Here is a 27,134-nt window from a genome sequence, read left to right as displayed (position 1 = left end):
ATAAGCAAGTATCAATAGATGAAATGTATCCACATTATTCTTTTTGAAAGAGAAAAAGGTGCACACCCATGTTGGATTAATTGCATCTGATTCGAGTTCTTTGTGGTTATCTCAAACGGTGTACAAGACCAGCCGCGTAGACAGATTCAGTCCAAGAGAAATAGATTTAAGTATCAATCCACGGTATTTATTTTCTATTTAAATAACCCTAGGTCAATCTGCGCTCTTTTTTGTTCACTTATTTCGACGATCTGAATACTTTGGACTGAAGTTGTACGTTTAAATCAACAATGCATTAACGATACATTTTTTTGTTTAAACACACTGTCGTCCATGTGTATATTCCACACCAAGTTACTAAAAAAAAAAAATAAACAAGCGACGAAACTGCAAAATCACCACAAAAAAAGAGAGCTCACATTTTTAAAACTACTGATACACCAGCAGACGCGGCACCGAGGCCATAGTTAAATGAGCTCACGTTTGAGCACGTTTTATGGTCCCGGGGCCAGGCGGTTCGGTTCCACCATTGCGGTGGCTCGATAGTTCTTTGCATTTTCTCCCTACCATTATATAATACCTTCTCTAGATTTATTCTTTTATTTACAACAGGGAAAACTGCCCCTTATTAACAAGGTAGAAAGACATTTTAGGGGAGGAGGGTGGTGATTAATTTCGCAGATAGGTCAGTTGTTGGAACACGTGTTAAGACTTCCGAAGACCTCGATTTGAATTCCGGATTGATCCCCTATATTTCACTTTGTTAACTGGAAATGCATGTAATTGTGCTATTAAGAATGCAAGTCCCTATCTATATGTACTTAAAAGGTGCATAGATATTAATTACCATTGGTCTACATCCTCCTCTCTACAATGTACACATAAACATGTATTTATGGGCATAATGGATCACCACTACAATCCGAGGACGAGATGGCAGGTCTATATACGGTGTCAGAAACTGGGGTGGTAATAATAAGAAAGCATAATGATTACCGATGATACTGAAGGCGGCTAAGGAAATCGTTATATCTACATTTCCAATGTTTTTGCCTTTTGTTATCTCAGGTCCCTAAAGCATGTAAATGACATACTTTGATCTGTTTTATGTATAAACAAGAGATACACGAGCCACAAAAACACTAAGCTGGGTTTAAAATATTTACTCTCAATTAGAATGTGGCACCCGTTGATTGTAGATATACTTGTAGAACTATATCATTTATTAAAAGAAACAATAATTTCTTCCACTCTGGGAAAAATAAATGACAAAATCTTTTGATTTATTGAATTCATTTCATTTGGAGAACTTCTTTTATCCAAAACCCCTTAAAATTTGCTTCATTTTATCAATTTTACCTTATTAAAAATGATAGTAAATACACATGTAATAAAAATGACGACATAGGAGACATATTTCAAGCCCTGTAAAATCCAGGAGCTTCGCCCCATGGGCCCCCACCACAGTTTTGCCCTGGACCCACTAGGGGCCTCAAGGTGGCTCCCAAACCCCCGCCTCGTAAAGTCCCCCCCCCCCTCCGCAATTCCTGGATCCGCCCCTGTATTGCATTTGATTTATTTTATGTAAAGCCCAAAGATTTCAATTGCCCTAAGTGAAGAAATGTTTACATAGAACAAGGAAAAACTGACATTAATATCCAAATATTTCTTTAAAATTTATTTCGAATTACCACACGGTGCTCTCAGTATCCGAATTTTTTTTTCTTTTTACATTTCTCGCTAGTCTACATGTGTTGTCATGTCCAATGTAGAATAGTCCCATCTTTATTTCAGTTTGTTATTCATTTTATGTCTACTGTCTGACGTGTTTCATACCGATTGTTGGCCGTTCTTGGCACACTGATTTTGACTACGGATAACTCCGTTTACCTTATTGGGCTCACGGCGGGTGTGACCGGTCAACAGGGGATGCTTACTCCTCCTTGGCACCTGATCCCACCTCTGGTGTGTCCAGGGGTTCGTGTTTGCCCAACTCTAAATTTTGTATTGCTTATAGGAGTTATGAGATTTATCACTGTTCGTTATCTTCACCTTTATAGGAGTAATTAGATTGATCACTGTTTGTTATCTTCACCTCTATAGGAGTTATGAGATTGATCAGTTATCTTCACCTCTATAGGAGTTATGAGATTGATCACTGTTCGTTATCTTCACCTCTATAGGAGTTATGAGATTGATCACTGTTCGTTATCTTCACCTCTATAGGAGTTGTGAGATTGATCACTGTTCGTTATCTTCACCTCTATAGGAGTCATGAGATTGAGGCCATCCGTAAAAAATTGTATGTTTACTGTAACTCGACTCAGATTTTTCAGTGTGGGTAGGTAGGTAGGCTTTTTTTTCTTCTTTTGAAAATCACTTACTATATTGATTTGTAAATGAACAAAATTGCGATGTACACTAGGACAAGACATTAAAGATTTCAAAACTAATAACTTTACTTCAAGAACTGAACTGGAGTCAAGTTTTCAATGCAGAATGTGAATAGATTGCGATAAACAGGTACTGGTATATATTTATATTTACATTCTGTTCTATATAACACTACCAAGTAGACGATGGGTTTATGGTCTCATGAATCACCATTCTCTCGTGCCAATGTGACGTCACTCAAGCTAGCTTTCAGCCGAAGGTTAAGACATATTACACAAATTTTACCATTAGTCAATAAAAAATTAATAATAGAACTTACTAAAATAATTATATTCAGGAGATAATGTATTTAAATACAAATACATTGTAACAACTGTCTAGTTTGGGAGCGTAACGAGTTGATAAAGCGATTGGCCTACATAGTGCTTTCACCAGCTTTATGTTAATTACCATGTGATCTAAACCTAAACAAGAGTTATTCCTTATTTGTATCGTGATACATTATGTTTATTTTGTGTGTATTGTAGTTTATAGGTGTAACATAATTATACTAAATCTCACTTTGAATGTGCCTACTGTTACACACTAAGGTACACAAGACACAGACAGCATTCAGACTATTAATATATAGGTATATATGGGCAAAATATGGAAAGGCATTGCTATTATACATTACTAGTGTAATTATTTGTCAGTCCCAGTCGATCTTCAACAGATACTGAAATAAAGTTATCTATGACTATATTTAAATGTTTATATGTCTTCCATTTTGAAAACCTGTGAATCGTTGTTTGTCAACCAAAATGTTAGGCACTTTTTAAGTACTTGTTGGCTGCATTGAAACGTCGAATGCATTTCTGCTAGACCTATAGTTTTAACTTGCAATTGGGACTGCTGGTAATCCAAGTCCCTTACAGTGGGTATCATTTTAATTTTTTGTCAAAGTCTGTTAAAACACTAATTAATCACTGAAGAGACATTATTTGTCGAAATGCGCATCTGGTGCATCAAATTTGGTGCCGTTTAAGTTTTATATTATGACCCCTGGGTCGAGACCTCTGCTGGTGAACTGTTAGTCTCCGAGGGTCTCTACAGCCCAGTAGCTAAGTACTTCGTTACTAGCTTGAAAATACGGATGTATATTTAATTGCTGTTATAAAATTTAGAAATTCATTTCAAAATTAAGGATTATCTCCCTCATGCATAGCTCTTATCCTTAGACGAATTTGACTCCACTTTTTTTGGCACGCTGTTTTTGGCTATAATAGCTCTAAAACTTCATTGTTATTTCGGATTTCAAACATTTCGGTTGAGCATCACTGAAGAGACATTATTTGTCGAAATGCGCATCTGGTGCATCAAAATTGGTACTGTTTAAGTTTTACATGGACACGCATGATATGTAGAATCAGTGTGTGGGTTGGCAGCAACTGATGACCTCCGAGGTCAATGCACATTGGAGATGATGAGCAGGAATTACTGTCATGAAGACAATAATTCATGAATTGACATATTAATCTACTGATACGACAGGTTTATGAAGAATATTCAATCACAGTTATGTTATTCAATTTGTTCTTTTATTTTTCAATTCATTTACCGTCAGTTACAGCATATATTGCTTTAAATTGACAGTCAAAGTAAACGTGACCACGGACTTGTCCGCCATCTTGGATTGTTTTTGGGGAATCTCGATCTCGAAAATAAAAAAAAACACCTTTCAGAGTAGCTATAAAAAAAATTGAGTCGCGGTGTTTTGAATGGGTCGGTCCCGTTACAGCAAACATACAATTTTTTAAGGATGGTCTGATCAGTTATTTTCACCTTTATAGGAGTTATGGAATTTATCACTGTTCGTTATCTTCACCTTTATAGGAGTTATGGAATTTATCACTGTTCGTTATCTTCACCTTTATAGGAGTTATGGAATTTATCACTGTTCGTTATCTTCACCTTTATAGGAGTTATGGAATTTATCACTGTTCGTTATCTTCACCTTTATAGGAGTTATGGAATTTATCACTGTTCGTTATCTTCACCTTTATAGGAGTTATGGAATTTATCACTGTTCGTTATCTTCACCTTTATAGGAGTTATGGAATTTATCACTGTTCGTTATCTTCACCTTTATAGGAGTTATGGAATTTATCACTGTTCATTATCTTCACCTTTATAGGAGTTATGGAATTTATCACTGTTCGTTATCTTCACCTTTTATGTTGTTTATGTTTAATATAAGTGAGTTTTTAGTCTAGAACAGAGAAATGTGATTTAATCCTACCAAATGTGACAGTTGTGCATTTCGTTATTTTTCTCAAGACGCTGAATGATGAAACTGAATATAATGAATGTTGATTTAAATTCAATATAAGGTACGAGTATTGATAACACTCTATATCTTTTATTGGTCATGAAACGCTAACGTGGCGTGACGAGTCTTAAGTCCCAAAAGCATGTAAAATGACATACGTTCACCTGTTTTATGTATAAACAAGAGATACACGAGCCACAAAAACACTAAGCTGGGTTTAAAATATTTGCTCTCAATCAGAATGTGGCACCCGTTGATTGTAGATATACTTGTAGAACTATATCATTTAGACCAGGGAAGGCCATGAATGATTGTACATTAGAAATTGAACAACCTCTCTTCCTTTCTCTCTCGTACTGATATCACCGACGTCCATTGACATTCAGTGGGGGTCATCGTCGAGATATTTGAAGAATGGATTAAGATGGGTGGGACTCCACAATGGTTTAAAATCATTATCCGTTATATTACTATAAAGAATGTATGACTAAAAGGAAGAGAAGAGAGGAAGCGCCCTTAATGCGATTTTAGTATACATGATTTATTTGACTTGATCACAAAATCTGATTGTTGAGGGTACAAGCACATACATCCGATTACTGTCGGGTCACCCGCTGGGTTGAACATCTATTAGAAGGATAACGGAAAGAAATAAATGAGAAATTTCATAATATATATTATGAAAATGAGGTAAGTCCTTGGTATAGGTAAAATATAAAAAAAAAATTCAGTCGAAGATTTCACATTTATTCCAAACCAACTCAAGGCTCTGCAGTGGAATTTAAAAAAACAAACCAAACCGCGCGACCACCAAGACGATGGAATTCTCGCCACGCTGTCACGCGCTCAACGATTACTTGACGTTTCACTAAGGACATCATACAAAATACACATTGCATTTGATTTATTTTATGTAAAGCCCAAAGATTTCAATGAACTCTTATATAAACGTAATTGCCTTAAGTGAAGAAATATCTAAAGAACACGGAAAATGTGCTACATTAATATATACATACATGTACATATAGATTCTATAATATAGAATCTATATGTACATAATATAATTATGTATTATCTAAATATTATTTAATGCTATAAGATGCATGTATATGCCTTTCGCAATAAATAACAAGAGGTACTGTGAGCAATGCTCACTAAGAATAACCCCCCCCCCCCCCCCCGCTTACCCCAATCTTCCAAAGTGTTGTTAATAGGTATAAATTACTTCTTTCCCGAGTGTAAAAATATGGTATGCCTTTGTAGAAGAAAATGGAAGATATAGTCCGAACACAAATCCATGGTGTAAACCTATAATTTGACCTTGAGATCAAAGGTCATAAAGAGGCCATGAATGTACATGACACATATTCTCATGGTGATACACCCATGTCTTATGGTATGGCTATGTCAAAACCCTATAATCAATTTTGACCTGATTTCAAAGTTCAAGGTAATATAGAAGTCATGAAGGTACACGACACATCGTCTCATGGTGATACACTCATGTGTCCAATATGGTATGCCTATGTCAAAGAACAAAGAAGTCGTGGCCCTGACACAAATCCATTGTAAATACCTTTAATTTTGACCTTGAGGTCAAGGTCATATGGATGTCATGAAGGTACCCGACACATTGTCTTATGATAATACACTCATGTGTCAAATATGGTATGCCTATGTCAAAGAACAAAGAAGTTATGGCCCGGACACGAATCCATTGTAAAAAAAAAAAAAAAAACAACCCTTTAATTTTGACCTTAAGGTCAAGGGTCAAGGTCATATAGAGGTCATGAAGGTATTCGACACAACGTCTCATGGTGATCTACCTGTGTGCCAAATATGGTATGCCTATGTCAAAGAACAAAGAAGTTATGGCCCGGACACGAATCTGCACAGACAGACAGACAGAGTGATTCTTGTATACCCCGCCGAACTTCGTTCGGGGGGTATAATTATTATTTTATAGAAACCTGCTAGAGTGGTGCTCTGTTTGACACCTATACACGATATTGATAAAATAGCAATGTAATACATTTATAAGGACTAGGAATGGTCATTAATTCAACAAAATAAATGACGAAAAAAAATTATGCAATATTACGTAATCATTATTATTATTTAGAATTTCTTTCGAATTGCCACACGGTGCTACCCAACAAATGAAACACAATTGTCTCAGCATGAGATATAATCTTTTCGTTTTACATTTCTGTGTCGTCATGTCCTATGTAGAATAGTTCCATCTTTATTTCAGTTTGTAATCCTTTATACATGTATGTTGTTTATGTACATAATTACGTGAGTTTCTAGTCTAGAGCAGAGAAATGAGATTTAATCCTACCAAATGTGACAGTTGTACATTTCGTGATTTTTCACAAGCTGCTGAATGATGAAACTGAATATAATGAATGTTGAATTAAATTCAATATAAGGTACGAGTATTGATAACACTCTATGTCTTTTCTACTGGTTATTCACAAATGAAAGTGTAGTCTGTACACGTCACGTCGAATTTACATTAAAATAGGTCATTCTTTCCATAAAAAAACAATTGATAAAAACATGGGCGCCAGAAACCCATTGGAGTTTTGACCCCCCCCCCCCCCTAACCACTTGAATTTCGATTCTTTACCGACATGGATCTTTTCATCACGCCCTTTACCTGTCGTCCTGTCGTGCTTTGTCGTATTTTAGCCGATAATTGGGATGGCCAATTTAGAATCACTTTCGAAATTGAATGATAGTTGAGAACATTTGTCCTTCAAATGTTGAATTCTATCAAAATAAATAAATAAATAAAACTATCGTAAAATTTGTTCAGTTCAGATGAACCGAAAGATGTAGGGCTCTTCACATATTTTGATGTGTTGAGATATAATTTTTGTACATGTATGCAACACCTACAGAATATATCAGGTATGTACATGATTGTAAATGTGTAGATATCAACGGTATTATGTAAACAACAGCACGAATAGGGGTTCAACACATGAATTTTATCATTTCCAGCCTTGAAATATATAACAGCAATACCACATACATACATGTATGAAAATAACGATAAAATCGTATACTATGTCCAGTTCAACAATTGACCTTTGACCATGTGATCTCAAAATCAATAGGGATCATCTTCTCCTGAAGATGTATCAGTGTACCAAGTTTGATGTCTGTCAAGCAAAGGTTTCTCAGGATATTGAGCCGACAGTATATTCCTATGTCCAGTTTGACCCTTGATCTTTGACCTCAAAATCAATAGAGGTCATCTTCTCCTTAAGATGTACAAGTGTACCAAGTTTGATGTCTGTCAAGCAAAGGGTTCGCAAGATATTGAACGGGCAGTATATTTCTATACCCAGTTTGACCCTTGACCATGTGACCTCACAATCAATAGGGGTCATCTTCTCCTGAAGATGTACTAGTGTACTAAGATTGGTGTCTGTCAAGTAAAGGGTTCTCAAGATATTGAGCGGACAATATATTAATATGTCCAGTTCAACCATTGACTTTTAACCATGTGACCTCAAAATAATAGGTTTATCTTCTACTAATGATGTACCAGTGTACCAAGTTTGATGTCTTTCAAGCAAAGGGTTCTCCAGATATTGAGCGGACAGTATATTCCAATGTCCAGTTTGACCCTTAACTATTGACCATGTGTCCTCAAAATCAATAGGGGTCATCTTCATCTAAATATATACCATGGTATTAAGTTTGATGTCTGTCAAGCAAATGGTTCTGTAGACATTGAGTGGTCAGTATATTCCTATGTCAGTTTGGTCCTTAACCTTTGACCATGTGACCTCAAAATCAATAGGGGTAATCTACTCCTTAGGATGTACCAGTGTATTAAGTTTGATGTCTGTCAAGCAAAGGGTTCTCAAGATATTGAGCGGACAGTATATTCCTATGTCCAGAGTAGATTGACTTTTGACCTGAAAACAATAGGGGTCCAGGGGCCTCCTTGGCCGAGTGGTTAGAGCATCGCGCTCAAAATCACACGGCCTCTCACCTCTGGTCGGCGCGGGTTCGAATCCCGCTCGCGCCGGTAAGTGAGAAAGTTTCCCAGTTTACTTTGGGAAGTTCGGTGCTCTCTTCCCAGGCACATTGTATCTGGGCTCTCTCTTCCACCAATAAAAACTGGGCGCCACCAGATAACTGAAAAATTGTTGAGTGTGGCGGAAACATCAATCAATCAATCAATCAATAGGGGTTCTCTTCTACTCATAAATAACCCACAAATGAAATATCATTATCATCAAGTGAATGGTTCTCAATATATTGAGCGGACAACATGTGGTCTACCGACCGACAGGTGTAAAGCAATATACCTCTCTTCTTTGAAGGGGGGGGGGACATAAAATATTATTTGAAAGTATACCTACAATGACTGTTTCATATAAACCACTACTTCGTCCGATACACGGACATGGGAACGATGATTGCCAAACATAATCGGGTTGCTGAGACTGAGGTCAAGTACAAAGATGGGCCGTGAGTTACTAAACATTACGTTTGTTTAAAATATTTAATGAATGACAATGAGTACTATAAATGTAAGAAAGTAATAATTACGCAAATGTGCCACTTAAATGAAATTTTGATAGTAAATATTTTATACAATTGGCATGTTTACAAATATGATACGTGCTCAGTGCCTCTCTTACGTTTTCTCCCGAACTGGTGACCTCCTAGGTCAAAGAGCAGGAATTACTGACAGGATAAGTGATTCATGAATGGAGCAGGAATCACTGACAGGATAAGTGATTCATGAATGGAGCAGGAATTACTGACAGGATAACAATTATTCATGAATCGACGTTTTCCGCTGATTTTACGGGTTAATTGCTTCTATTAAGTTATATGTTACCGTAAATTAGAAATAAAAATACCCGTTCACTCAAAAATGTATACCATAGGGAAAAAACCGCCCATACATATGAGGATAACTGCATGATCCACCTATTCATTTAACTCGGGGATTGAATTGATTGATTGAATATTGTTTAACGTCCACCTCCATATGAGTGAAAAATTCTGGAGAGGGACGTGAAACAAGGTACAATCAATCAAATACTTGTATGGTAACTTTTGTAATTATATTACTTCAACACACAAGGACAAGGTAGCTCAGTGGTAGAGCGTTCGCCTCGAAACCGGGAGATCGCAAATTCGAACGCTGCGCGTGCCATGGCTGCGTCAAACCTAAGATGTTAACATATATATAGTGATTGCTTCTTCTGCAAACGCTCGGCAGTCATGAGTCTTTTGGACCGGAGGTTCCGTATCGCGAGAGACTGCTACAGCCATGAGCACTAAGCATACATGTAGGTCTAAATTTGTGTTACTTCACCTACAGCTGGTGACGTCTCATTATGAGTGAAACATTCTCGACGGGACGTAAAATAAACAAACAAACACAATACCACGCACAATAAGAGGTTTTGTTCCTCAGAACAAAATATTAAAATTTCAAACAAACTGAACTTGAGGAATTGTTTTACGTAAGGGATACAAGACGAAGATGGTCTATTATGTCAGATACGGGACTGGCACGAGCCGCGTAGCGGCGAATGATCAGTCCCGTATCTGACACAATAGACCATCGAGTCTTGTATCTTACTTAAAACATTGTTCTATCTAAAAACAAATGCATTTAAACGCACACAAAAAACCCACGTACAAATAATCATTGGTATAGACAAATATATTTACACCTTAAGTTTCGTTTCTGATTTGTTTTTAATAATTTTGATATATTAGGAATTCATAAACTTTAATGGCACACAAGGTCAAATCTTGTCTTTAATTCACAAAAAACTGTTAGCTCATCATTTCAATTGTCATAATACGGTACTCCTCAAAACAGGGTTTTGTTCTTCATGGAAAGCGATTCGAACGCTTCTATTGTCTGAAGACTGTACTCAACAAAACTGGTTTTCTTTTTTGGGTGAATGAGGCTACGTAAAGGGTGTACGGAAAGAATCTTTTAGAAAAAACAAAACATTGGTTTCCCACATTCCTTTCTGGGAACCCTGATATGATACTGACACGTAGGCCTATAACTGGTATAAAAACAGAAGCCGCAACCCTCTTTTAGCATTTAGTCCGGGTGCCTTGAAGAAATGGATTCAGATGATTGAAAAGCACATGAGTTTGCGGTAAGATTATTCATTATTTCTGCAGATTCTCCTAAATATATTAACAATTTTTTTGCACATTATTTATTTTGCTTGTTTCATTTTTGTTGTATACAATTATTTTTTTTAATCATTTGTAGCCCCAGAAGTGGAAAATGCAATGCATTTTATCTCATTGCATTTTATCTCAGATCAAAAATCGCTCCTAATGGGAATGTATGGTACGACGTCCCAGTCGGGGTACATCAACTGCAATAGATTGTGGCCAAAATGTTAAAGAGGCAGGATTACAAATCTCTCTTCGGGCTACTGCCGCTACACGCCTATATGCTGCGGGTGTTGACGAGCAACTTATAGCGGAAAAAAGTGGTTACATGTCATCTGTGATTCGCAACTACAAACGCACCTCCGAGGAACAATTACAGAGTGTAAATGATTTGATTCAGAAACCGCCCAGTGTCCCCGCCGGAGCCGAAGAAAGTGAAGCTCAATGAAAGTGTTTCCTATGGATCAGAAAAGGAAATTAACATCACTGCCGGGGATGTAACAGTGAATTTGCGATTTTAATGTGCATGTGTTTAAATGAATGATTGTGACATGGATTTATAACTGTGGTGCCTGAACGATTTCATACACGGTAAAATCGGATTATACATGAAACACTCATTTCGTATAATTTACTGGAATATTTCACGCCTTGAATATTGTATTTGATGTATAATAAATGTTTTCTCGTACAACGAAGAGTGGTCTTTGTTCCTGGTTTTTACTGTCAGTCCCGTATTTCTCATAATATTGGCCTGCTCTTAATAATACTGGACTGCTCTTAATAATACTGGACTATGTTCAGTACAGTATGAAAAATAAAGTACTGTCAAGACAAAGAACTTACGTCACAACAATGTTTTAAGTGTCAAGATATGTAGTACCTTAAATCAAATTCATAATACATTTGAAGCATGTGAGACCTAGTACAATGCATGTACAAGCTTGGTTCCAGAACTGTGGATCTCTGAGGAAATTTGAAACACACCAGAGAGCTACAAACCCGACCCATTTAAACCTTCAATTAACAGAAGTTTTTCTGTGCACGATTGAGGCCTTATATTGCTGTCCAAACATACCTTCAAGCATTCACTAAAGCCCTATGCAAACCGAATATCAAGCTGGAACTTGCTATGTAGCTTCTTTGTGGATCACTCTAGATCATGTATCAATTTTGATCAATATCTACCTCTCTTGCAGGAGTTTTGTCCCTTTATTTAAAAATTATTTTTATATGGAGGGTACATATCAGGCTAACTCTTCCCACAATTTTCAAATGAGGGCCATCGTTTTACAGTGTTTATATGGATATTGAAGATGTGCATGTGGCAAGGATTTTGATTTTATTCAATTTTTGAGAAAAATACAGGTTGTTGAACTTGGTCCGTTTTGAGGAAATATTACATGGGGAGTACATGATTTGCCCGGTGAACTCCTCCAACAGTTTTCAAGCGAGAACCTTCTTGATTTACAGAGTAATTATATGGGTAATGAAGATATGCATGTGACAAATTGAAGGATTTTGATTTTCTTCAATTTCTGAGAAAATTTACAGGTTGTCAGTTTTGAGGAATTACTACATAGAGAGTACATGATTTGTCTGATTTTTCTTCCACAGTTTTCAAGTGAGAAACTTCTTATTTTACAGAGTATTTGTATGGGTATGGTGATGAGCATGAGTTTGATTTTCTTCAATTTTTGAGAAAATTACAGGTTGTTCGACTTAGTCAATTTTGAGGAAGTATTATATTAAATAAAGGGCATGATTTGTCCTTTTAACTCCGCTCACAGTTTAGAAGCTAGGGTATTTGTAAATAACTTGAAGATGTGCATAGTGCAAGGATTTTTCCAATTTTATTTGATGATTTAAACATTTACAGGTTGTTGAACTTGGTCAGATTTGAGGAAATATTTTCCACACAGAGCTCTTGGTTTGTCTATCTACCTCTTGTCACAGTTTTAAGCTAAGACCCTTTAGTAATACAATGCAAAGAGTATGTCACAGCCTGATGATGGCTGATACTACCTGAAGCAAAGTTATACAAATTATGGCTTAAGAAAAACACCCTATGTAAGCATTTTCACGGGCGTATTATGTACCGTTTGCGGTACTCTTGTTAACATTATATGCAGTACAGGGGCTGGTCCAGGAATTGTGGTTACAGGGGGCGCCACTTTATGACGTAAGGGGTTTGGGAGCCGCATTGAGGCCCCCAGTGGATCCAGGGCGAATCCCTGGTGGGGGCCAGGGGGCGAAGCTCTCGGAAGCTCCTGGATTTTTACAGATTTTGTAGGGCTTGAAATATGTCTCCCATTTAGTCATTTGTACTATTTTCTATCATTTTTGATAAGATGAAATTAATAAATTGACACAAATTTTAAGGGTTTTTGGAAAAAATTAAGTTCTCCCAATATAGTAATTCAAGAAATCAAAAGATTTTGTCATTTATTTCTCCGGGAATGGAAGAAATTATTGCTTCTTTTATCGTTTAGTACATTTCCTTAAACAAGATACGACGATTTACCTTAAATTTGAAAATTTTAAAGGACATATCTCATGTTTTCAAAGTATACAATATTACATGAATTTTGTCTTCTTTATGCTTATAGTAATTAATTCTAATAGTTCGTTCGCCGAAATTTTGCGATAATTAACCACAATACAGACTTAAATCTAAGTCCCGATTTCAAAAAGTCAAGTTAATTAGGTAGGTAGTCACGTGGTACAGTGACGTCACATGCGCTCTTCGGATTGTGACAGTACTGCGAGATATTATTAAAAACTCAACTTTTAGGGGCCTAATTAATTTACCATGGGCAACATTTAAATCGATGTTGATAAATTGTCCGAGTTTTATGTGTTCACCACCAGTGAACACATATAACGATGTAAATACCCAAATATAGCGAGTATAGCGTGTATGAAATCGGCAAAATTGTGAGTAAATAATGTTTATATGGGTCGCTGTCTACAAACTGTTTGGGGATGTTATTCCTTTATACATCTGTAATTGGCGCTGTTTTTCTAAAATAAACAGTGCAATCATTATTTATTTTTGGATTACACAAATTATGATACGTTAAATTGTTGACAACTAGGCCCTATGCCAAGCTATTGTCACGCGCGCATTTCGGAAAGAAAGAAAAAGACAACACACACACACATCAATAAAAATATTCAAATTTAAAGTGGTAATCACATTATTTTATTTTGATAAAGCAATCTTATTACTATTTTTGAATTGTGATCTGCACGTCTTTAGGAAGTACGAAGTGGGAGCACGGCGTTATAGCCTACTGACGCAGTCAAGATGCTACGAGTTCAATAAAGAAATAATTTTATAATTCAATTTAAAGTTAGGACATACAATATTCTATTATTTGTATAATTAAAAGTTCAATTATTTTGTATCTTTATTTTTTGTTGTTGTAAATCTACCAGTTGGTAGAAGTTACATTGTATCGTCGATATATGTTGTTACAAGGTGAAGGTCAGTTGATCCGAGTGTGTATTGAATTTGAAGAGCAAAACAGAATGTATGCTATAGGCCTACCAGTGCTTATAGCTTCGATATATCCATTTTCTCGCAGTTTATCAGAGTCATGTTTGAAAAGGTGACTGGGTGTGTTTTTAAAGGTAAAGTTCTTGCTCCAACAAAAAAATTATCCCCATCTTTTTTCTCGTACCTTCCTTCGAAAAATTGAAAAATACTCAGTCTAAATCCTTTCTACCGACAACTAGTACACCCGAGCACGGCACAAAACATCTTAATGCATTATTATTTACAAGCCGTTAACGTGACAATTGGTTTTTTGTCGATTAAATCTAATCTGTTTATGAAATGGCTAATATATGTTTTCAAACCCGAGGGCGCATATGACGTCACACAAAATGGCGCGTAAACTAGCGAAAGAAAATATGCATATCGCAAGATTTGAATTTCATCGCTTTCAAACTCGAAAACTACGCAAAATATTTCATTTAAAACACATTTAAAGTAGTTTTAGGCATAAAAAGAGTTAATTTTGATGAAAAAATGAAAAAGTTTAGAAACATGCGTTGTGTCCTTTAAGGGGTGGGCTACGCCCCCTTAGATCCGCCACTGCAGTGTGCATTTACATAGATCAAGCGATTGCTAACGTATAATGATTCTGGGAAAGCAATATACAAACACTCCATATGTATATCATATTCATATTTTGACATTCAATGAATCTTTTCTCTGATATTTCTTTTAAAATTGACATTGCTTTCAACTGAGACAATGAGCGCATGTTTGTTGCAAACTAGTTCGATCCAGTTTTTTAGTACTACCTATTTGTGTAATCATTACCAAATAGGGAGCGTCATCAAGGTCAAAAGGTGCTCTGTTTAACGTAACGAATAGGTTAACCTTATGATATTTTAGCACTTTAAACTAGTTCACATTTTAGAACAATACATATAAATATAACCAATGAAGTGTCTTTCTTTGTTGTTTCATTAGGTGATGAAGGTAGCAATCACTGCAGAAAAAATCGCTTACGCGAATTATGCATTTTTTCTGCAATCCTAGAAATTTATTGTTTAAATATAATTCATTGTAGAGACATGAATCGCTTCCAAATATTCTCTAACATAAATCTCTTATGGTTTTTATTATCGATAGTCTGAAAAATATTCATGGATATACACGTATGTATGAGAATGTGTTAACATTTGGTTTATAATTTTTAAGTTGAACATCTATCTGTTTTTGAAATACTATATTTGACTTTTTTTTCGTCATATGTATATATATTACTTTAGTCGTTATTAATTAGCGTTATTAATTAGGGATGTTTCATGTCCGTTAGATGATATGGTACACTTTAATAATGCATAAATTATAAACTTTGTGTGACCATCCTTCATTTATTGATTCAACGATTAATTGAGGAATTTCCTTTCCTTTAAATGAAGACATATTTTCCATTCCGATCGTGTTTGAACAGAGAGATTTATCGTGATGCACTTGATTTAAAGATTTTTATCGTGATGTACTTGATTATGCATTCATACACAATATCGCATTAATCAGAACCACTTAATCTTCACACTATGCACATTGATCACTGTACACGATGTACAGGTGTGGTGATCTAGTGTATGCATTTAGGCGGAAGTCTTCAACCGAGGAGGTAAAGAAGGCACTCACACTAAAGGTGGAGACAAATGGGCATGAATATGTGAAAATGTTGCCCCCCTCCTGGTATAGTAGATATGCAATAAGAATCAACATGATTAACAAGTAAAAATTACCGATGTAACTCTGAAACCAATGATGATATTTAACCTGATTCCATATCATTGTACTTTAAATGTCCTTGAAAGTATCGAACCATGACATTCGAGATTGCTGAGCCCCACTTTTCAAGTGACAAAATTTTGCTCCCTACCTGGTGCAGTTAGGCCTGGTTCCCACTCTGTATCAATATTTACGTTTCTCAGTACAACTGTACTGTATATTATATCTCGAACACTTCTAGTATACCGGTCCCAAAACATGGCGCTAAAATAATTACCGCCGAAGGTGGTTTAGTACATGTATATGCCATCGCCTGAGCGAACGGTAGAAAAGTTAAATTCACAAAAAATCGCAAAACTAAATGCAAAAAATCCCTTGTGTAAAATGAAGTTTAAAATACTGTGTTTTAAACACAGTTTTATTTTAAACTTCGAAATAAAAACAGAATGCAAAACAACGTGCTTTTTATGTTCCAAAATAGATCTGAACCGTTGTTTAGGAAATTGTTACGTATGCGTTCTTCACGTCACTGATGTTGAAGTAAGCAAACTGAAACTGATTTGGGATTGAGAAAGGATATTAATTCTTCCTATTTCATGATAAAATATTTTAGCAACCAATGAGAAAAAAAACCTTTAAAAATATTCTATCGACAATTTAGCCCGCAGATACTTCGAAATAGGGACCGCTCTAACATCCCTACTTTTATCATTATAATTCGTTTTATCAATATTTATATTAAATGCGCATCTGGTACCGTATAAGTTTTACATTATGACCCCTGGGTCGAGGCCTCTGCTGGTGGACTGTTAGTCCCCGAGGGTCTCTACAGCCCAGTAGCTAAGTACTTCGTTACTAGCTTGAAAATACGGATGTATATTTAATTGCTGTGGTAAAATTTAGAAATTCATTCCAAAATTAAGGATTATCTCTCTCACGCATAGCTCTTATCCTTAGACGAATTTGACTCCACTTTTTTTTTTTGGCACACTGTTTTCCCCTAAAATAGCTCTAAACTTCATCGTTATTTCGGATTTCAAACATTTCGGTTGAGCATCACTGAAGAGATGTTATTTGTCGAATTGCGCATCTGGAGCATCAAAATTGGTACCGTATAAGTTTTACATTGTTAACTCATATGGTCAGATTGACTTGTTGGGGGCTGCTGCCCCAAACTCCCGCTTAATTATAATCAAATATCGATGGACTCTCAAATAAAATATATTCCACTTTTCACATCTCGGCATCTGAGGCGGATATGCAAATGGCGGTATGTTTACATGAATGATGATAAGAAAAGTTACATGAGGTAAGACATTGACAGAGTTGGTTCTAAACTATAGGCCTTTCCGAAAACGTGAGTTATCTCTCTTTGTATTCTTACACTTAGTGTGAATATGACAACTTCCGGGTAGTAACACACTCAGACTGCGCATATATTATAAGAGTTATATATTAGTATGGGTGCTACCAAAATCGAAAACAGTTGAAATCATTTGTACGAGAGTAAGAAAATATTAATGGAAACAAAAACGAATTTCTTGATCGAGTCGGGTGTGATTTTTCGGGGGTGGGGGGTTGGGTAAAAATTAAATTGGAAATCACGCAGACATTCATTTGTTTACATATATGTCTCCAATAACGACTGACATAATTATTTTGTATGAAATCAGAACAGAACTTCTGATTCTCAAGAAATGATGGCAACTCATCAACTCAACGCTCGGGTTTTTACGAGGATCGACACGTGCAAAGATCTTGCATAACATGCCCCCCCCCCCCCCCCTTCTTTCCAAAATAAAAAAAAATCAATTAGGAAATCAACACTCTCATTGTTTTATCAGGGCTAAAATTATTCCACCACTACCAATCGACTCTTTCAAAAATAAACCAGATTGCAATGTTTGGGTAACTTTCTCCAAAGTACCTGGACGTGTTCATTCTGTGTGCAAATCATTTGTACACTGCAGCATGAAGCTGGAATTGTTCATATCAACTGATATGTTTAAAATGCAGAAAAATAGGTAATAAAATAAAAAAAAAATTAAATTAATTTTGTTCAATATTGCTCGATTGATATAAATCATTTTTCTTAGACCTGTGTGATCCCGGGGTGGGTGAGGGGGGTGCCATATTCTCAAATGTACTCTCTGGGGAAAGGTAAGTTTAACCCCCAATAGAATGCTTTTGACGTCTCTGTATCTTCCCTCTTTTATTCATTTTAGCCCCCTTGAAATGTACTTGATTATGTATAGGCACGTATCGTGTCATAACAGAAATTGCAATGACAGATTTAGACACACACCCCCTTTTCGCCACGAATTTACAAAATAATTTGAGTAAAACTCCAAATATTTTACCCAAAATTGCTGTATTTACAGGTACATACTCCTGCCGACTATAAATTCATGGCGTTCAATATTATAAGTTATTTTATTTGTAAAACGTTGCATGTGTAAATATCAGTTTAAAGATGGTTTGTGACGACGAATTTATTTATGGTTATAATACTTGTATTTGAAACTGTATAAAATTTGTGGGCAGACAGCTGGGAATCTGTCAGTGGCCTCTCACTTACAAGTACAGGCTGGGATAAATTTTACTCGCCAATCAGAGAGATGGACATTTTCAAAATCCAGATGTGTCAGTCCGACATACCTAGACGTTCATCGTGGCAGAACTTTTATCGCTGAATGTACTACATTGATATTGAACAAGTGACTTCTGATATTCTTTTATAAACCTGACTGTATTAAAACACGCGGGCTAAAGATCCTGAGGAAATGTATGCAATATATGATATATACTAATTTCAGTCATAAAATGTGTGAAATCTTGGAAAATGGGGGGGGGGGGGTAGTTACTGTAAATATTAAAATGCATTTATAACCGATGAGCTGTATAGCTTAAGGAAATAAAGAAACTGAATCTGAATAATCTAACTGCGTCTCGGGACAGGTCCGGCGTAGGAAATTACATCACTTTAACGATAGAGCATTCTATATTGGGGAGGGGGGTGTCCTCCTCTACTTACAACATTAATTTTCTATTATTTTTACATGCAAAGTTGATTATTTTTACGTGTATGAAGTAAACTTATGCATTGGGATTTTTTATTAACGTTAACATATTTGTTGGCGTGATTACTGTAAAATTATACAGCAATATCTTTGCGGCCTTCTTCACTGTTGATAATGACGCTTCTCGAATATACTACCCGGAAGTTTTAAACTACTGTTAAGCAAGCGCACTACATTCCGGATCAAGGAAAGATAACTCATGTTTTCGGATTGGCCTATAGGGGACTAATTATCATATTATATCGAACTTTCCGCCAAAAATTGCAAGCGATGCAGCTAGTAAATGGCGTGATATACCTTGTGAATATTATGTTAAGAGAAAGACAATTATTTTGTTATAGATATTTAAAACATCGATTGCCTATAGAATATGAGTACAGGCAGAGCGTAGCTGATCGGAGGGATGCTATTAACAGTATAGTTGACAGGTTATTATTAATCAGTACTATTGAGGTTAATAGTGACTTAATTAATGTATTAAGTAACAGAAAATATTATTATAAAACGATAGCCCAATATGGAGCTCGCTACCCAACCGGGATGACCAGGCTTCGATTCTCGATCACTGCCCCGCGTCAAACTTAAAACGTTCAACATTTTTAATGACCGTTTCTTTGCCAAATGTCTAGCAGTAGAGGCGAAAGTTACGGAAGGCGTTGCTACGATGAATAAATCTCAGTGCTAAGACAGTATGAGCCATGCATAGGTCAAATTAAAGTACTTTACCTAAAGTGTCCTAACCACTGGGCTACTTAATCAATGTGATTTCTTGCTTGAATTTGTACGTTTCCTTATCTTTATAGAATCTAATGATGCAGACAGACAGATGAAACATTTCGTCTTCAATGGAAGAGCACAACAAACAGTCTGAGAACATAATACAGCTACCTTTGAAAACTCCGGTGAAAACTTAGATTGACTTATGAACTGTCAGCCAAAATCAAAACCATGGAAACAAACTACCTCAAAAATACTGCTCTTCTTACTGCTCATTATAAGGGTAAAAAGTTCAAGCACAACGTTATCCACAACAACTGCAGACGACAGCACCGTGATGGACGCCACTGTGTCTACCCCACAGACTGTGTTCACTTCCACAAGCGCTAACGATTCTACTTCGTCTGAAGGCAAGTTTTACTTTTTATGCTACAAATCTATTACCTTTTGAATAAAAATTAAATTACATCTACTAAATGTTAGTACCCGGTATGTTCAACGAGTACATGGTGATTTCAGTTTGTATTATCTGCATCCTTTCTACATCATTTTATACATATAACATTTATAGTAAGGTATCCAGTAAAGGCGTTTATGTGATGTGACAGATTTCCTGTGCGTTACTAGTACCCTATCTTAATCCTCGGAGTTACATACATGTTTACATTCTGTAAGGTCTTTTCACACTGTATACTCTATTTCAAGGGCGATAACTCTCGGTATAAACCTTGAATAATCCCCTCTGTCATAATAGCAATTTGCCGTGTACAAGTGATTATCACATGAATTTTGAATCCTTGTATCATATATATATATATATATATATATATATATATATATATATATATATATATATATAACTGTGACGAAATTCAAGTATTATAGCCATCTCCATTCATAGTTTGCACTATATTCAGAAGTTTATGTAGTGATTTAACTATATATAGTGATATGAGATATGATGCATTTAAGGAAATTATTCTATAGTTTGTTTTATTATGATATGATAGTCAATGAAGCATGATGGTGATTATGAAATCTATGTTGAACACGAAAAGATATTAAAAAGAAATTCGTCTTATTTTGTAATGTGAATGATTTTATGTCAAGTTAAAAAGAAAAGAGAAAAACAGAATTGATTTGTCCTTGACAGGACGTTGATTTCAAGTTTTGAGCATCTTATGATAGAAAATCTGGCTCGAGTCAGTTTACACTTTATAATCCACGAAGCATAAAAGTATCAACTGACCCAAACCAGATTGTAAAGCATAATGTAAAACTTATACGGTACCAATTTTGATGCATCAGATGCGCATTTCGACAAATAATATGTAGAAACTACAATGTCTTCGACAGTGGGTAGCACAATTTCAGAAACAGGTGCAACAACAACGACAGCTAATGCTAGCACAACGGTGTCTGAATCTACAAGCGCAGTTGAAAGTACAACTGAAAGCACCACAACTGAAGGCAGTACATTTACATCTGCAGATACATCAACATCTACAACTTTAGAAATAACTACATCAACACCAGAAAACACGGAATCTTCGACAGAAGGAAGCACAACAATGGAAATCACCTCCACAAGTACACAGGCAAGCTCTACAACAGAATCAGGCGTATCATCAACTACTACTGATGGTAGCACAACAACTGCAAAATCTACAAGCGCCGTTGAGACTACGACTGAAGCCTTCACAGGTGAAGCCAGTACATCTACATCCGGAGCGACACCAACATCCACAATTCCAGAAACAACTACTACAACAGCAGAAACTACAATGTCTTCGACAATGGGTAGTACCATTTCAGAAACAAGTGCAGCAACAACAACAACAACTGAACCTAGCACAACGACGACTGAATCTACAAGTGCAGTTGAAAGTACAACTGAAAGCACCACAACTGAAGCCAGTACATCTACATCTGCAGAGACATCAACATCTACAACTTTAGAAATAACTACATCAACACCAGACAACACAGAATCTTCGACAGAAGGAAGCACAACAATGGAAATGACCTCCACAAGTACACAGGCAAGCTCTACGACAGAACCAGACGCATCCTCGACTACTACTGATGGTAGCACAACAACTGCACAATCTACAAGCGCAACTGAGACTACGACTGAAGCCTTCACAACTGAAGCCGTCGCAACTGAAGCCAGTACATCTACATCCGCAGCGACACCATCATCCACAATTCCAGAAACAACTACTACAACAGGAGAAACTACAATGTCTTCGACAATGGGTAGTACAATTTCAGAAACAAGTGCAGCAACAACAACAACAACTGAACCTAGCACAACGATGACTGAATCTACAAGTGCAGTTGAAAGTACAATTGAAAGCACCACAACTGAAGCCAGTACATCTACGTCCTCAGTAACATTAACATCAACAAGTGCAGAAATAACTACCATAACACTAGACGCCACGGAACCGTCAATAGTCGGCAGCACAACTGCAGAAATAACTTCCACCAGTACTGAGACCATTTCCACAACAGAGGCAAGTGCAACAACAACTACTATTGATGCTAGCACAACCACTGCACAATCTACAAGCGCCGTTGAGACTACGACTGAAGCCGTCACAGGTGAAGCCAGTACATCTACATCCGCAGTGACACCAACATCTACAATTCCAACTAGAACAACAGTAGAAACCATGGGGTCGTCGACAGTGAGTAGCACAGCTGCTGCAGAAATCACCTCCAGTAGTGCACAGTCTATCTCCACAACAGAAACAGGTGCAACAACAACTACAACTTATGCTAGCACAACCTTGGCTGAATCTACAAGCGCATCTGAAACTACCACTGAAGGCATCACACCTGAAGCCAGCACATCTACATCCACAGGCACGCCAACATCAACAACTGCAGAGATTGCTAGCATAACAGTAGAAACTACTGAATCGTCGACAGCCGGTGATGGTAGCACAACAACTGCACAATCTACAAGCGCAACTGAGACTACGACTGAAGCCTTCACAACTGAAGCCGTCACAACTGAAGCCAGTACATCTACATCCGCAGCGACACCAACATCCACAATTCCAGAAACAACTACTACAACAGCAGAAACTACAATGTCTTCGACAATGGATAGTACAATTTCAGAAACAAGTGCAGCAACAATTGAACCTAGCACAACGGCAACTGAATCTACAAGTGCAGTTGAAAGTACAACTGAAAGCACCACAACTGAAGCCAGTACATCTACATCTGCAGAGACATCAACATCTACAACTTTAGAAATAACTACATCAACACCAGACAACACGGAATCTTCGACAGAAGGAAGCACAACAATACAAATCAACTCTACAAGTACACAGGCAAGCTCTACAACAGAATCAGGCGCATCATCGACTACTACTGATGGTAGCACAACAACTGCACAATCTACAATCGCAACTGAGACTACGACTGAAGCCTTCACAACTGAAGCCGTCGCAACTGAAGCCAGTACATCTACATCCGCAGCGACACCATCATCCACAATTCCAGAAACAACTACTACAACAGGAGAAAATACAATGTCTTCGACAATGGGTAGTACAATTTCAGAAACAAGTGCAGCAACAACAACAACAACTGAACCTAGCACAACGATGACTGAATCTACAAGTGCAGTTGAAAGTACAATTGAAAGCACCACAACTGAAGTCAGTACATCTACGTCATCAGTAACATTAACATCAACAAGTGCAGAAATAACTACCATAACACTAGACGCCACGGAACCGTCAATAGTCGGCAGCACAACTGCAGAAATAACTTCCACCAGTACTGAGACCATTTCCACAACAGAGGCAAGTGCAACAACAACTACTATTGATGCTAGCACAACCACTGCACAATCTACAAGCGCCGTTGAGACTACGACTGAAGCCGTCACAGGTGAAGCCAGTACATCTACATCCGCAGTGACACCAACATCTACAATTCCAACTAGCACAACAGTAGAAACCATGGGGTCGTCGACAGTGAGTAGCACAGCTGCTGCAGAAATCACCTCCAGTAGTGCACAGTCTATCTCCACAACAGAAACAGGTGCAACAACAACTACAACTGATGCTAGCACAACCTTGGCTGAATCTACAAGCGCATCTGAAACTACCACTGAAGGCATCACACCTGAAGCCAGCACATCTACATCCACAGGCACGCCAACATCAACAACTGCAGAGATTGCTAGCATAACAGTAGAAACTACTGAATCGTCGACAGCCGGTGATGGTAGCACAACAACTGCACAATCTACAAGCGCAACTGAGACTACGACTGAAGCCTTCACAACTGAAGCCGTCACAACTGAAGCCAGTACATCTACATCCGCAGCGACACCAACATCCACAATTCCAGAAACAACTACTACAACAGCAGAAACTACAATGTCTTCGACAATGGATAGTACAATTTCAGAAACAAGTGCAGCAACAATTGAACCTAGCACAACGGCAACTGAATCTACAAGTGCAGTTGAAAGTACAACTGAAAGCACCACAACTGAAGCCAGTACATCTGCATCTGCAGAGACATCAACATCTACAACTTTAGAAATAACTACATCAACACCAGACAACACGGAATCTTCGACAGAAGGAAGCACAACAATACAAATCAACTCTACAAGTACACAGGCAAGCTCTACAACAGAATCAGGCGCATCATCGACTACTACTGATGGTAGCACAACAACTGCACAATCTACAAGCGCAACTGAGACTACGACTGAAGCCTTCACAACTGAAGCCGTTGCAACTGAAGCCAGTACATCTACATCCGCAGCAACACCATCCTCCACAATTCCAGAAACAACTACTACAACAGCAGAAACTACAATGTCTTCCACAATGGATAGTACAATTTCAGAAACAAGTGCAGCAACAACTGAACCTAGCACAACGGCAACTGAATCTACAAGTGCAGTTGAAAGTACAACTGAAAGCACCACAACTGAAGCCAGTACATCTGCATCTGCAGAGACATCAACATCTACAACTATAGAAATAACTACATCAACACCAGACAACACGGAATCTTCGACAGAAGGAAGCACAACAATACAAATCAACTCTACAAGTACACAGGCAAGCTCTACAACAGAATCAGGCGCATCATCGACTACTACTGATGGTAGCACAACAACTGCACAATCTACAAGCGCAACTGAGACTACGACTGAAGCCTTCACAACTGAAGCCGTTGCAACTGAAGCCAGTACATCTACATCCGCAGCGACACCATCATCCACAATTCCAGAAACAACTACTACAACAGCAGAAACTACAATGTCTTCCACAATGGATAGTACAATTTCAGAAACAAGTGCAGCAACAACTGAACCTAGCACAACGGCAACTGAATCTACAAGTGCAGTTGAAAGTACAACTGAAAGCACCACAACTGAAGCCAGTACATCTACATCTGCAGAGACATCAACATCTACAACTTTAGAAATAACTACATCAACACCAGACAACACCGAATCTTCGACAGAAGGAAGCACAACAATGGAAATGACCTCCACAAATACACAGGCAAGCTCTACGACAGAATCAGGCGCATCCTCGACTACTACTGATGGTAGCACAACAACTGCACAATCTACAAGCGCAACTGAGACTACGACTGAAGCCTTCACAACTGAAGCCGTCGCAACTGAAGCCAGTACATCTACATCCGCAACGACACCATCATCCACAATTCCAGAAACAACTACTACAACAGGAGAAACTACAATGTCTTCGACAATGGGTAGTACCATTCCAGAAACAAGTGCAACAACAACAACAACAACTGAACCTAGCACAACGGCGACTGAATCTACAAGCGCAGTTGAAAGTACAATTGAAAGCACCACAACTGAAGCCAGTACATCTACGTCCTCAGTAACATTAACATCAACAAGTGCAGAAATAACTACCACAACACTAGACGCCACGGAACCGTCAATAGTCGGCAGCACAACTGCAGAAATAACTTCCACCAGTACTGAGACCATTTCCACAACAGAGGCAAGTGCAACAACAACTACTATTGATGCTAGCACAACCACTGCACAATCTACAAGCGCCGTTGAGACTACGACTGAAGCCGTCACAGGTGAAGCCAGTGCATCTACATCCGCAGTGACACCAACATCTACAATTCCAACTAGCACAACAGTAGAAACCATGGGGTCGTCGACAGTGAGTAGCACAGCTGCTGCAGAAATCACTTCCAGTAGTGCACAGTCTATCTCCACAACAGAAACAGGTGCAACAACAACCACAACTAATGCTAGCACAACCTTGGCTGAATCTACAAGCGCATCTGAAACTACCACTGAAGGCATCACACCTGAAGCCAGCACATCTACATCCGCAGGCACGCCAACATCAACAACTGCAGAGATTGCTAGCATAACAGTAGAAACTACGGAATCGTCGACAGCCGGCATCACAACTGCTGATCCCACGTCCACGAGTTCACAGGCTAGCACAACAACACAGGCAGGCACAACAACAACCAGTACTGACGCTAGCACCTCAGCTGCAGATACTTCAAGCACAGCAGAGACTACATCAGAATCAATCACATCTGAACCCACTACATCTACTTCTGGATCCACTACTGCATCAACAATTGTTGATACTACCAGTTCTTCTGAAGGCAAGTTGCCTTTTCATATTTTATTATGTGGTTTGTTTGATAACAAAGAGATGTGTGGTATTAGTGACAAATGCAACCCCTTTATAATGTATAAGTGATATTCTGTAAACTTTTATTCAAAGTTACGATATGAATGCTGTTACGAAGGAATAACTAATAGGATACAGAGTGATCCTATATATTTCATTTTCAGCATTTCCTCCTTGACGTGTTTTAATCATGATATATCAGGCACATTCTGTTATAATTTTTTAAATATCCGTTTTAATACTACTAACTCTTTCTTCTGCCAGTCATCATTCTTTTCTTTTACCTTCTCCTTTGAGGGTTACAGGGATTACGATGTTTGTTCCGCTCTTCGAGATTCTAAGCATTGCTTAATTAGTCGTTCTCCTGAATCCATGCAATACGTTTGGTCAAAGCAGGAGTTTGTCTAGATAACCCACAATAATGTACACCGTGAAATAATCGTAATCTGCGTAGAAATTCACATTTACGTGCTAGATGT

The 27,134-nt window shown here is 37.5% G+C and overlaps 1 protein-coding gene across 1 annotated transcript in view; it reads left to right on the top strand.

Annotated features, from left to right (window-relative positions):
* The window catches only part of LOC130047040 (pneumococcal serine-rich repeat protein-like), a 54,193-nt gene that overhangs the window by 9,225 nt on the left and 17,834 nt on the right, over nt 1–27,134 (top strand). The window contains exons 2-3 of the mRNA XM_056141161.1: nt 20,041–20,364; nt 21,311–26,626. Coding sequence (XP_055997136.1) covers nt 20,160–20,364; nt 21,311–26,626 — 5,521 coding nt within the window. The 5' untranslated portion in view covers nt 20,041–20,159. The remainder of the gene's footprint in view (nt 1–20,040; nt 20,365–21,310; nt 26,627–27,134) is intronic.

The sequence above is a fragment of the Ostrea edulis genome, chromosome 6, assembly GCF_947568905.1.
Source record: "Ostrea edulis chromosome 6, xbOstEdul1.1, whole genome shotgun sequence".
NCBI lineage: Eukaryota > Metazoa > Mollusca > Bivalvia > Ostreida > Ostreidae > Ostrea > Ostrea edulis.
This window is presented reverse-complemented; position numbering and strand designations above follow the sequence as displayed.